We start from the raw sequence: 14,600 nt of genomic DNA on the forward strand, positions 1-14,600 counted from the left end.
GTCTACACTGGCCCCGATCCTCCGGAAAAAGCGCCCTTTTCCGGAGGCTCTTATTCCTACTTTGAAGTAGGAATAAGAGCCTCCGGAAAAGGGCGCTTTTTCCGGAGGATCGGGGCCAGTGTAGACGCTCTTTTCCGGCTTTTTTAAAAGCCGGAAAAAAGCGGCGGACATTTTTATTTAAATGCCGCGGGGGATATTTAAATCCCCCGCGGATTTCCCTACGACGACTGGTGAAATTTACATGCCCCTTCCGGAAAAGGGGCCAGTGTAGACGTAGCCATATTGTCTGTGATTTTTAGTTTCATGATTCCTCCTCCCTCCCCATTTCAAGTTAAACAAATATAGGTTGAACCTCTCTAGTCCGGCACTCTCTGGTCTGGCATGATTTTAGTTAGCTGGATGTCCATTTATCATGGGTGTAGCCAAATCTCCCATGGACCCATATGTCTTCTAAGAGTCCAGTAAGCAGTGGAAGTGTTGGTAATGCTGCTAGACCAGGGTTACTCAATTTTGGAAGCCCTGGGGGCCACAATGATATTCATAGCACATGCCAAGGGCTGCAACTTAAGCGTGGTTGCATATACATGCAAATATATGTGAAAATAGCTTTTCACATTGACGGGCATGAATACAAAGATTAAGGTAAGTCTACACAACACGCAGGCCCCATGTAAGTCAGTTCTGCTGCTACTAATAAAATGCAATATTTATTCAATTTCCATCCATATGACAGCACTTTTAATGAGCAATGACAATCCCGGAATTTAACTACTAAAATGCATATCAACAGAAGACCATTATATTGACTACTTTTTTATTTTGGCTTCACAGCAATCCATGAATTTAATTACTAAAACACATATCAACCCAAACCGCATTGCAAACCCAAACCGCACCGCGGGCCACAAACAAACGGGCAGTAGGCCGCATGCGGTCTGTGGGCCATGTGTTGAGTAGCCTTGTGCTAGACAATACTGACCTCCCGTGGTCCAGCAAATTCCCTGGTTTGGCACCGATCAGGTCCCAAGGGTGCTGGACTAGAGAGGTTCAACCTGTACAAAGATTAAAAACCTTTTTGCAAGCTACAGGAGCTAAAACTGCAAATAAACAAGTACATAGTATACTGTACCTACTTTTTATGGAAGATCTGTTTGCTATGTTAAAGCCAGAAGTGGGGAGATGTGAATTCCATGGTATCTGCAAAGCCATCACAACACCTCCCTGAACCTTGACCCGAGACACGGAGCCATTTCTGCAGAACGTTCCAATGTTGACTGTAGTAGCGTCGATATAGCTGCTGATCTTGTAAGTGATTAAATCGGGACAAGTGTCTGTGGGCCCAATCTGCCTTAGCCATGGTGTAGAGAATTTCAGTTCAAGTCCAACCTTCTTACTGGCTTTCACATCCCAAATGAAGGTCCTGTTAAGGCGAGGCAATCCTGATGGATGAAGATGAACATCTCCAAAGGGGCATGGGCCCGACATACAATCTAAAAAACAGGGCACACACAAAGCAGGTGCACAAAGCATCAACAGTTGAGGAACTTGCTGTTTTCCCCCTCCCCTCACTGTGTTTATATTTTTCTAAAAAAAATACCTAAATCCCCACCACCACTTAAATTACAGTGTGCACATTTGTTTAACAGTTAACAAATTGCAGCAAATTGCTTTTTTAACACAATAAATTACATGCATTGTACATTTCCCTGCAGCCCTCTAGAGAAAGCTGGAACACTACGGACAACCTTGGCTGTTCAAAAACTTTAAGACAGACCCCACTGTAATATTAAGATATATTATTTTTCATAAAGTCAGATTTCAAAAAACAAATACATTTTAGTTTTTTTTATTTTTAAGCCTTCATAACTCATGTTTTCAAGCTTTCCTCCATAGCCATGAGGGCTACAAATGCTCTTCTTAAATGAAAACTGAGATTTGTGACTCCAGGAAAGAGAGCGTTTAGAAAAACATCCTATACAGTAAGATTCTTGATACAATCATAAGAGTTGGCATTGCTGATGTTGGAAGCGCCTACAAGAGTTGCCGCTAAGATTGTGCTACACAGAAAGTGCTACCAGGCATCCAGAAGGGACTGGTGTATCCAGGGCTGCCGATGAGTGGGGAGAGCTGTTGCCCCAGGACCTGGTGATTTAAAAGGACCTGGGGCTTTGGGCTCTTTAAATCACTGTTGAAGCCCGGGTGGTTCTGAGGGCTGGGTGGAGGAGGGACTAGCTGCCTCTAGCCCCACCCCTTCCCACCCAAGGCCACACCCCTTCCAAAGGCCCAGAGCTGAACCCCAATGCTCAGGGCCCAACAAAGCCTCCTGCCAGCCCTGGGTATACCAAAGCATTCAGGGACCTCCTGCAGTGATTGGTTACAATTTTTCAATTGCATGGTAGTCAAGAAATCCAACTTGCAGCTTCTGCATTAGTCCTGCCCCATGTTTATTTTGTCATGAACCGGATAACTAGGTAAGGCTAGTAACATCATTATTAGTATTAGATAGCCTTAAACTAATACCCTATTGTTTATAAAAGTTTATCAATTTTTAACGATATAGGCCAAAATTTTCCATGTCAGATGTCTGTCTTGGGGGCTATATTTTTCTGGAAATTTTCAGCCAAAATGGTTCCGCCATTTTTTAAGTCCAAAGGGAAAAGTATATCGTTTTCCCTCATGCTAAAAAAATCTAGCAAACTTTTTAAAAAAGCTTTAGGAGATGATAGGACGGTGGGAGGAGTGGAGTGGCAACTTATGGCTAAGACAATTGAATGGAGAACTGGATTCTTTCCTGGACTATCCGACAGAGTTCCAATATGCTGCTGTTTCAGCCACGTAAACCAAACTTTTCACAGGTGGCTACTAATCATGCATTCCTCCCTCTTGGACTGCCCAACTTGAGATGCTGGGCTAAACATTCAAGGCTGCAACTCTACGTCAGCGGGCACTATAAAGATGTAAATATCGGTTAAAACAATTAACCAGTTAAATGATTAAACTTATACTGTTAAACAGTACAAGTTTAACAGTATAAGTTTAACTGTTTAACTGTTGGCAGGCTGCACAAAGCAGCTGGGATTGGGGTCCAACCTGATCTGCCAAGCACGGCAGGGGCTGCTCCAGGCTAGCCTGCCTGCCATGCAGCTAGATCCCTGCCTGCCTGATGTAGCCATGGTTGGGACCCACTGGCTGGCCCAGCGCAGCTGTGGCTGGAGTTATGCCAGCCCGCTGCTTAGCCAGGATCCCACCTGCTCAATGTGAACTGGGCTATTCAGGCCTGGTGTGGCTGGTTACCCAGTAGCATTCCAGTAAACGTAATATATATAACCTTATATACCCCTACTATGAGGTGCTATGCAAACTGGGCACTCAAAATTAGTGGATGCCTCTAATCTTACTTGCTGTGCCTCACCTATCCATCTGGAAAAAGGGATAATTTTACACCCTCACCTCTCAGGGGGTGTTGTGAAGATAAACCCATTAACATTAAAGCTCTCAGATACAACCGTAGTGAGCACCATAGGAAAAACCCAGGAGGGATTTAATAATTTTGCCTTCAGAGCTAAATTTAACAGTGTGAAGTAAATAAGGCCTTATGCCCAGGCCCACTGACGGGGGAGAGGGGACAAAAGGAGCAGTTGCCCTAGGGCCTGGCAATTCAAAGGGGCCCAGAGCTCCCAGACACCCCTGCTGTTACAGCAGTAGTGGCTGGACTCCGGGCCCTTTAAATTGCCACTGGACCACAGTGCCATGCTATGTGCGCCGTACAGCTCTGAAGGCATGGCGGGTAGGACACACTGGGCAATTCGGAAGGCTGGCTACCCCTGGCCTCAGAGTTTACGACTGAGACCTTGCCTCTTACAGGAGTACAGAACAGCCACTCCCACTCACTTTGCCCACGCACCATACAGGCTGTCGGCTCCCCTGCTTATGCCTTATTTATTTTGTTTTACCCTCATTGTTTTGTGCACAAACAGCATAAAACAAAAAGTGTGCACCATGCGTTCCATGCAGGGGGCCCTATGGAAAAAACAGTATGCTTCTGCAATTAAAGACTGCATCGTAATGCACGTGCACAATGGGGACAAATTAAAGTGAACAGGCAACCGTCATTCTGCCATTTCCTAGCTTTTGAGTGCCTGACTTTGCAATTTTAAGTTCTATTAATGTAATCTGTGTGTAATATGTATGTATATCACCCTCTGTTGAGCTGAATCAAACCTCTCCAAATGTGTATCAGCTAACAGAGAAGGATTAGCTATAATTTCTGTGCTTTTGGGCCTGTGCTTTTGGAGTACGAGGATGAGAGTATGTGCACTGTCAGATCATCACAGTGAGATCAGATGTGCAGCAGAGCGATAGCCATTAAGTCCTAGATATCCCACAATAGGTTATCCAATAGTTGTACTGTACATAGTGTGAACATTAATGACCATACATAAACTGCATGCACAATGTGGAAAAGATCTACAGTCCTGTCTTATGCGCCAACATGCATCTATGAATGTTTACTCATTATAATAAACCCAGGATATTCATCTCAATAACTCTACCTCATACCTACAAAAGACTAACCCTACAGCAGCCAGATTTGCTAGCATGGGACTCTGCTCCCATGTATCCAATCTCCATCCCAGAACCTGCACCCCCCTGAACCTGCACCCCTGCCCATAAAAAAGTGCAGCCTTTGAGCACATACCAAAATCTTGGAGTTGCCCCCCATCAAAAATTATTGCCCACCCTTGCTATAGTAGTTACTACAAGATGGCATAATGAGCAAGATATCCCCATGTGTTGTTATGAAGCAGACACTAAACTAGAAGGTGAGGAGGGGTTAGAAATTCTAAAAGGGGACATTTGAAACATGTCTTACCAATGTTCTTTTGGATTTCCATGACTAAAAATTTCTCTGGTGCTGCACACTTGAAAGTATAATTTTCTATTTTCACAGCAGTAGTTATCCTAACTTCAGATTTGCATGTTTGTCTCAAACAGATTTTACAGTCTGGTTGCAGTGGAACAGAAGATGCACGTTTAATTGTTACTGTGATGTTGTCCTCAGCATGAAGGGATATTACAAAAGAATCTGAAAAGAAAAAAAAAAAAGAAGATGCCTCAAAGTAAGCTGCACGTGAATATCAGATCATTTCCCCACACAGCCAAGGATATTACATTTTTAAAGAGTAATGTTTTAACTGTGTTCTTAAAGTTTGAAACACTGAGCCCACAAAAACACTTTTTAAACCTACTTGAAACAGCTGCCTTCCAATTTTTTTGCTTATGCTAAATGAGAAAAGAAAGATACCGAGTATCACATAGGAACAGCCATACTGGGTCAGATCAATGGTTCATCTAGCCTGGTATCCTGTCTTCTGCCATGGCTAATGCTGGGTGCTCAGAGAGAATGGACAGAACTGATAATCAGCAAGTGATCTATTCCCTATTGCCCATTCCCACTTTCTGTCAAACAAAGGCTGGGACACCATCCCTGCCCAATAGCCATTGAGGGACCTATCCTGTTGCACACGCAGTACCATTCCTGCATCCGTTCACTTGTATTGTCCTTGTTTTATTCCACTCACAGTTGAGACACTAATATTGGTAACATTTGGGTCGAGATTCCTCTGAGGATCTGGGCCTTACTATTCACAGCTGCTAGTGTCCAAACTTTGGCTTTGGCCCGGTTCTCCCTAGCACAGAATCCGTTTCCATGTCTGCAGGCACATATGAGGTTATGATTCAATTCAGGAAGCGTATATTGCAGTCAGATTAGAAAATGAGCCTTAATTGGAGTAATTGTACATAGCAGAAAGCACTCATATTAGTAAGAGTGCAGTGACAGCACCCTGCACCTATTGCCTCACCACTATTAGTGACAATACATATGGGCAGGGCACTATGCAGATGCTAAGAAACAAAGTAGAAAGGACAAAAGACAGGACTATGCAGCACTTTGAAGACTAACAAGATGGTTTATTAGGTGAAGAGCTTTCATGGGCCAGACCCACTTCCTCAGATCAAATTGTGGAAGAAAATTGGCATGACCATATATACCAAAGGGATACAATAAAAAAAAAAAGGAACACATAGAAAATAGACAAATCAGAATTTAGAACAGAGGGGAGATGAGGAGGAGAGGTTAACCTATGTATTCACTTTTTTTTTATTGTATCCCTTTAGTATATATGGTTGTGCCAATTTTCTTCCACAATTTGATCTGAGGAAGTGGGTCTGGCCCATGAAAGCTCATCACCTAATAAACCATCTTGTTAGTCTTTAAAGTGCTGCATAGTCCTGTCTTTTGTTTCAGCAAGACCAGACTAACACAGCTACATCTCTATTACTAAAGTAGAAGGGAGTAACACAACCTAACATCCATTTTTAAAGTACAGGTTGAACCTCTCTGGTCCAGCAACATCTGTGATCCGGCAGAACCAGACAGCCCCTAGACCAGAGATCCCCAGCAGCTGAGGCGCCAGCAACTGGGAGCCCATCCAGAGGGCCAAGAATGGAGCCGGACCTGCAGCCAGGGAGCTGGTGGCCCAGATCCAAGCCAGGGGACCATGAGCAGAGTCGGTCCAATGTCTGGGGACAGGTAGCCCAGCCTGGGTCAGCAGCAGAACCTGGCCCTTGGGACTGGCAGTGGGGTTGGTGGTTGTGGGGTGGGAGCCCAGATGACAGGCTGGCAGCTGCCAGAGAGAGCCTGGAGGCTGGCAGCAGAGGGGCCAAAATTGGCCATCCCTAGTCCAGAAAACTTCGTCATTCAGGACCAGGCAGGTCTTGAGTGTGCTACCCTGAGGAGGTCCAACCTAAATAAAAACACACTGCATTCTACATGCGAGCTTCTCCTGTTTTGTTCACAAGGAGTGAAGTGAATGCACGTTAAATTGAACAATGGAACTTTATTAAACCCTCATTCTATGCATTCCCTATTCCACTGACATGCTCTCAGTTACTGTCCCTGCCTAAAGGATCCACACAGACATGGCTTCATCTTCCCCACACTTCATAGTGTATCCCTGCAGGTTTGGGTGCAAGGAGCAGAGTCCTGCAATGTGAAGATTTGGACTCCTTGGCTGTGTCTACACTGGCATGAATTTCCGGAACTGCTTAAAACGGAATACTATTCCGTTTTCAGTTTTTCTGGAAAAGGAGCGTCTACATTGGCAGGCTGCTTTTCCGGAAAAGCCCTTTTTCCGGAAAAGCGTCTGTGGCCAATGTAGACGCGCTTTTCCGGAAAAGAGTCCCGATCGCCATTTTCACGATTGGGGCTTTTTTCCGGAAAAGACTACTGGGCTGTCTACACTGGCCCTTTTCCGGAACAGTGTTCTGGAATAAGGACTTATGCCCAAGTGGGAGCAGAATAGTTTTTCCGGAATAGCAGCTGATTTTGTACAGTAGAGCATCGTTGCTTTTCCGGAAATTCAAGGGCCAGTGTAGACAGCTCGCAGCTTATTCCGGAAAAGCGGCTGATTTTCCGGAATAAGTGGTCCAGTGTAGACACAGCCCTCCTGTGTATCTTTTGCCTACTCTTGCTTGTCATATGACTTGGCTCTTGTAATGAAATTACACTTTTCATTTGGAGTATATGACTGCCAGAAAGAGTTCAGTCCTCAAATGATATTGTACTGTGGATATAGTGCTAGTGTACAATGCTAAAATCACAGGATAATTGATTGGTTGGGCAAAACTATTCAATGAACAGGTAGTAATTTGCTAAACTGAACCTCTAAACCAAATTTGACAGTGCGGTGTTTGACGGCATAAATCACGCAGGATACAAGAAGCAAAATAGCATAACTTTGCACTGATCTGGAGGGAATCTGACCATAACTGTCATCACTTTGGTATTCTGCAAATTTCAAATTCAGCCTGGGAGTAAGTGGGTGAAATCTGCATGGAAGTCATTGGAACTTAGCCAAAGTTTAATACAAATCCAAAACATGTTGGGGATGGTAAGAGTGCTTTGTTTATAGAGTCACCTATCAGCTGTTTATATGACCGTCGATTTCTTCTTCCCTGCATCCCCACTATCACAGTGGGCAAGATATACATTATTGCCAACTGTCATGATTTTATCATGAGTTGCAAAGCTCCCAACCCTTGGGTCATGACTCTATACTAGAAAACCAGCTTTCATTTTAAAAAAATGTAATTTCCTAGCCTTCATGGGTACAGAGCTGTGCCTGAAAAAACAAACCCTAGGGCCGTGATCTACCGGTCGATTGCAGGGGGCTCTGTAAGTCGATCTTGAGCTCCCTCTGAACTGTGCGTCTGCGCACAACACATTTTACATCTGCCCTCCTCATTTGCTGAGCAGCACCCATAGATCAGAAGGTGAGTAGTTGTGGCGGCATGGTGGGCTCTGCTGGGCAGCGTCTTGAGGGCTGAAACACCCCGGCCAGCTGGGCTGGATTAAAGACTGGCAGCCGCATGGCCAGCTGGCTGTGGCATTCAGCCGGGGGAGGCTGCATCATGCTTTATCTGGTCAGATGGCTGCCCTCTGCTCCAGCTCAACTGGAGAAAGGTGCAGCCATTGCGGGCTGAGCGTGGCGAGGCTGGGCGGTGGCAAAGAGGAGCAGCTGCCTGGCCCGCTGGCCATCCCAGCTAAGCTGCACCATGCTCCACGTGGGCTAGAGCAGAGGGCAGTCACCTGACCAGCTGGCCATGGCTTTCAGCCCGCGGAGGCTGCGCTGCAGGGGCTGGGTTAGCTGGTTCCAATGGTGCCTTTGGGGCTAAATAGCCATGAAGTGATTCACTTTCAAGTGACACAAACCACAAGCTGCTGCTTCCCCTGCCGGTAACTGCTGGGACTCCCCGAGTGCAGTCAAAGCTTTTCATGGCACAAACCCCAAAACTGCATCTTTCTTTCATGTCTCCATTTCTTTCTCTTTCACTGCAGCTGATTGTCTTTACCTGCTACCCAATGCCTGGGGCCTCTCCATCACTTTCCCCACTGGCTCTGTCTATGTGCAAGATATTAATTAATTAACATTACAGAAAGGAATCACCTTCCCCTTTACTCATCCCCATGGCAGCTCATTTCTACTGGCTGTGTCTGTGCACCGGTTCTATGTCTTGTCTATTCCCAAGAGCCGCTGCTGTTTAAATACAAACCCCCAGATTCTAAGAGCCTCAGTCTCTCCCTAGCCACAGACCTGCCTGGGCCTGCCCGCCGGGGAGTTTCCCTCAGTGCCTGGGAATGAGGATGGAACCTCTGCTGCTTTTCCTTTCCCTGTCATCTCCCAGATGTAGCTGGTCCAATCCGGCCCAGTGACAGTGAAGCCTGGAGAGACCCTCACATTGACCTGCACTGTCTCAAGTGAATCCATCACTGACAGCAGCTATGACTGGAACTGGGTCTGGTGTGGTCCTGGGAAAGGGTTGGAGTGGTTGGGTACATGTACCCATATAATGGAAATACACATTGCGCCACATCTTTCCAAGGGCAAGTCATCATATCTGAGAGCAAAGTGGGGCAGCCACCAGACCAGCTGGAGCACAGCGCAGCCTCGGCGGGCTGAACACCATGGCCAGCTGGTCGGGCAGCTGCCACTCTTTGCTCCGGCTGGAGCCAGGGCCCTGTGAAGCTGTCCCTGCGTGTTCCAGTTCCAGAAGACCATACTGCCTAGCATTGTAGCCAGACAGGAACCCCCCCTCCATAACATCCATCTTTGCTTGCCTGGAGCACACAGGGCATAGAGAGAGAGCAGTAAAATCAGCATAGTCTTTGAAGCCTTGACAGAAGGCCCGGATATGCTGGCTGCTGTGACCCTGGATGGCTGTAAACAGAGATACGCCAATTGTTGATCTCGAGGCTGCGAGAACTGCCTTGACTGAAACCCATATTGATACGAACACACACTTGTCCGGGGGGAGGAATCTCCCACCCAGTAAAGAATGTCCAGTACTCACAATTTAGTTCTCTCTCTTACAAGTGTAAATTAAATTAAAACTCCCTTGTAAGAACTGGCGTCACAAAGACGGACCAGTACAATTTGGCATCTTAGATAAGAAAGAGAATACGGGCCCCTATGGGTATAAAGATGGGTCCAGCAGCACACTTACTCTGAGCATCAATCTACCATCTATCTGCTGGTCAGGTTAGGTGATTGGCCTCCTGAGGTTCCATGGGGACGCCCACCTCGTATTCATCTTTCCTAGGAATTGAGGGACCGGCCCTGGCATGATACGCTGGAGTCGAGAGGCACAGAAGGGGGTAAAAATTGTACCTGTATGTGTCCTTTGTCTTAAGCGTATATATAGACTTAAAGCTCTTTAAAGATTAAGCTGTCACTTGGTTCCATTATTTCTATTTTCTATCTTTATTTTCTTTGTAACCATTTTTAAGATCTATATATGCTAGCAGTTAAGAAATAGAGCAATAGCCATTGTAATCATATGATTTATAAGCTTCTTTAATAAACTTGTAACTGTTTAAGCTTTAACCTGACTCCTTCAGTTGCTGTAACAGATTCTTGCTTTTTATTTCAGCTATACATCCTTGGCTGGCAATAATGATGAGTGGCGCACCTGGGCAACCTAAGAAACCGAAAATGTACAACTTCCACGTGGAATGGGAAAATGAATTTCTGTTCACAAATGTAAAAGATAAGAGCATATGCCTTATATGTCATCCAAGTTTATCACTAAGTAAAAGGGATAACTTGAAACGACACCACACATGAGTACATAGTAAATTCAAGGACAGTTTTCCCTTGAACAGCATGCTTCGTACAAAGAAAGTTAACGAACTGAAGGCCATTTTGAAAGCTCGACAGTCATTATTTTTTAAACCAGCAGCAAAAGGCACTGAAGCATCATTTTGCATTTGCCATCTGCTGGCAAAACACAAGAAATTATTCACAGATGGCGAAGTAATTAAAGAAGCAATGACTATGGCCACTGACTCTTTATTCAATGATTTTAAAAACAAAGAAGAAATAATGACAGCAATCCAGAGCCTGTAGCTTGGGGCTTTCACAGTAGCAAGACGAGCGGAATCTTTGTCTGAAGATGTCTTTCAGCAACTACAGAAGAACCCGAAGGACTGCAAATGCTTCTCACTGCAGTTTGATGAATCTGTCAACATGACTGACACTGCCCAGCTGATTGGTTTTGTGTGTATGGTTTTTAAGGATATGACAATTAAGAGGATCTTCTCATCCTTTTGCCCCTTAAAGAGACACCAAGAGGTGAGGATATGTACAACAAAAGGTATTTGCTTGAGAAAAACATTCCAATCAAGAAACTGGTTTTCATCACAATGGGTGGTGTACCAACCATGCTTGGCGCAAATGCGGGCTTTGTTGCATTTTGCAGGAATTATCCCAATTTCCCTCCTTTTGTCGATTATTACTGTATAATCCACCAACAAGTATTAGCAAGCAAAGTTCTGGACTTCTCTCATGTAATGAAAATAGTTGATAAGACTGTAAACTCTATTCAAGCAATACCCTTTCAACACCGCCTATTTAAATCCTTATTCAACAAACTTGATGCTACCTACGGTGAACTAATCCTCCATGCTAATGTGAGGTGGTTAAGTTGAGGGAAGGTCCTGCAAGATTTTAGAGCTGATGCCTGAAATTAATACTTTTCTTAAATCAAGGAATGACGTGTTCAGTGAGCCGTCAGACAGTGCATGGTTGCTAGACTTCTGGTTCCTTACATATATAACATCAAAACTGAACGAGTTGAACTGTGAACTTCAGGGAAAGGGCAGAGACTTAGCACACATGATCAGTGCCATGAATGCATTCAAATTGAAACTGGGTCTGTGGTCCTCCCAATTAAAGAATAAAACACTGCATCACTTCCCGAGTCTGGAGAGAATACTAGAGGAAATCAATGAGAAAGAAAAATAGTTCCACCCAGAAAACTTCTGTACACACCTAAGGAAATTAGCAGAGGAATTCAACAGGCGATTTCAAGAATTAGATACGATGGACCAAATTGTCATGTTTCTCTCAAACCCATTCCTTCAAGTAGAAGACATTGGCAGGTTGGCTATCAAATTTCATCAGGTACCTGCTTCTATCATCCTGTGCTTTCAAAGTGAAGGCTTACTGTGGCTCCACATACCTCTGGGAGACAGCGTTCTCCCAAATAAAGATACCAAGTCCAAGTAGAACACCCACCTCACAGATGCCCATCTGATGGACAGTATACTTCTAGCAATCTCAAACTACAACCCAGACTTGAAGTCACTGGCAGATAACGTTCAGTCACAGGTGTCAAACTGAGACTTGGTGAATAGAGGACAAAATGTATAAATACTTGATTTTAGATTTACATAGCTTAAATTTAAAAAATTGACTGTTTATTTTATAACAATAAACACTATTTTAATTTTTATTTAGCATAATTTACAAAATAGACTGTTTATCTACAACATTATCTTCGGGTAGATCTTCGGTTGCACGTAAATTCAAAAAGTGATCTTGGGTTGCAAAAGGTTGGTGACCACTGTCCTAGGGACTCAACTTCCAGAGGTAAATAAAAGGAATTCCAAGTGTATTGTATTTTAATCTAATTTGCAAGACAGTTTCGTGGTTTTCTTAGAACTTGACAACACTGCATTCATGTTACACAACTTTTAAAAGCTAAATCTGCCCAAACTATGCAATACCACCTATGCATTCCCTGTAACTTATAGTATGCTATCTCTATGACTTCAAAAATCAGGAATCAGACCTAAAAAACCCCCTTCTGATCTATGACAAATCTATACTCAATTTCCCATCCCTAAATTATTTTCATGGATTATCAAAAATGTTTGATAGATTTTAAATGTTTGTTTATAAAAATGCTTTCAATTGTGCTGTGTTTGATCTAAGCTATAAGAACTCTCCTTAAAAGACCTTTCAAGTTAAGAAATGCCAGAGTGGATTGATTGAACAGGCCAGTTCATGTTTACGAAGAGAGATCTGTTTTGCCACATGGATTTAATGAAACAATCTTGTCTTCCTAACTCAAAAGGCTACGGCTACACTACAAACTTTTTCCAGAAGAGGAAATGCAAATAGAGTGCTCATTTGCATAGCTTACACTCTCATTTGCATATTCTCTTCTGATCCTTTTTGCGGAAGAGGTTTTTGCGCAAAAAAACTCATTTGCACAAGATCCCTTCTTCCTTCCTAGATTGAGGAAGAAGGGATCTTGCATAAAAGAGGGGTTTCGCGCAAAAAGGCACCGTTTACACTGCACTTTTTTGCACAAAAACCTCTTCTGTGAAAAAGATCAGAAGACAATATGCAAATGAGAGCACAATATATGCAAATGAGCTCTCCATTTGCATTTCCTCTCTGAAAAAAGTTCGTAATGTAGCCATAGCCTTAGAGAGAGATGTTTACAAATTTGTTATGCAATAAGTGAGACCAGTGGGATTGATTCATCAGCACTGGAGACTAAAATGTATTTTTGTGCCAGTGAGAGGGTTGCTGTGCCTCATGGGGATACACTCAACACACCTCCAAGAGTACCGCTTTGCTCTTATGGGGGAATGAGGTGTCACATCAGGGAATGAAGGGAAGCCTTCCCATGCCAGGGGCCCTACATCCAGTTTTCATCAATATCAGTGCGACATGTTTGATAGTAAGTTTTAGAGGGAGCAAATTTGCAAGCCATTTATCCCAACAGAAGGCTGACTTAATGAAGTATTACCACTGCTATCACTTCAATTGACCTTGGCAGTGGCATCCTAATTCATACACTTGTTCAGCAGTTCTAGACGTGAAGAGGAAGAACCAGTATTATAAATGGCCACTAACAAAAAAATCCTGACCCTATTCTTCCCTCATTTCAATGCAATTAAAATATTCTTGCTCAGTTGAGCAAAGAAGTGGACTAGCATCATAATTCCTCACTTGGGGCCAATCCTAGTCTCACTGAAGTTAATGGGAAGTGCTTGTGCCTGCTATCTTCTCTTTAGGGCACTGGTTCTCCAAACACACAAAAACCACCTCATGGGAAATTAGGAAAATGCAGGGGTGAGCCACAAAAGAGTTTTTCTTTTCCACTTCCTGTTCTCCCACGCATAGCACTTCTCAGAGTGGAAATCTGATAAATTATTCTTAGATTAATCCCTATTTTACTTTTTTATTTGACTTTATGCTATTCCATACAGTTGATGGACAATATATATACACATGCACACACACACACACACACTTTTCACCATGGAAGTTCTTAATTTCACTGATATTTATTATTATGATAGCTAGACACAGAGGGAGTTGATGAGGCTTGTTTGTGTTTATCTTGGGACTTCTTCCTTACTTAAAGTAATTTTCATGTTAATCTCCTGTTTAGAAATAAAAATGCCTACTCTTATTTTTTCTTCTCCTTTGCTTCCCAGGGCAATGGTGCTAACTTTCACGTTTCCTTTTTCCCTTCATAGTTTCTGGAAAACATGGAATACAGGCAGTCCCCGAGTTATGCGGATCCGACTTATGTTGGATCCGCAGTTACAAATGGGGCTTTTCTCACCCCGGAGGACGGGAGCGGCGGGACGCCGAGATGCGCCACAATCCCGCCGCCCGCGTCCTACGGGGCGAGAAAAGCTGCTCCGCATCTCCCTGGTCTGCTGGGGGGGGGAA

At 43.9% G+C, this 14,600-nt stretch overlaps 1 protein-coding gene across 1 annotated transcript in view; it reads right to left on the bottom strand.

Annotated features, from left to right (window-relative positions):
• CDCP1 (CUB domain containing protein 1) overlaps positions 1-14,600 on the bottom strand; it is a 55,911-nt gene that overhangs the window by 27,371 nt on the left and 13,940 nt on the right. Inside the window, exons 2-3 of the mRNA XM_075921871.2 lie at positions 4,874-5,086; positions 1,134-1,490 (exon numbers count right to left, since the gene is read on the bottom strand). Of these exons, the coding sequence (XP_075777986.2) occupies positions 1,134-1,490; positions 4,874-5,086 (570 nt within the window). The remainder of the gene's footprint in view (positions 1-1,133; positions 1,491-4,873; positions 5,087-14,600) is intronic.

Source organism: Pelodiscus sinensis, chromosome 2, assembly GCF_052426305.1.
Source record: "Pelodiscus sinensis isolate ZL-2025 chromosome 2, ASM5242630v1, whole genome shotgun sequence".
NCBI lineage: Eukaryota > Metazoa > Chordata > Testudines > Trionychidae > Pelodiscus > Pelodiscus sinensis.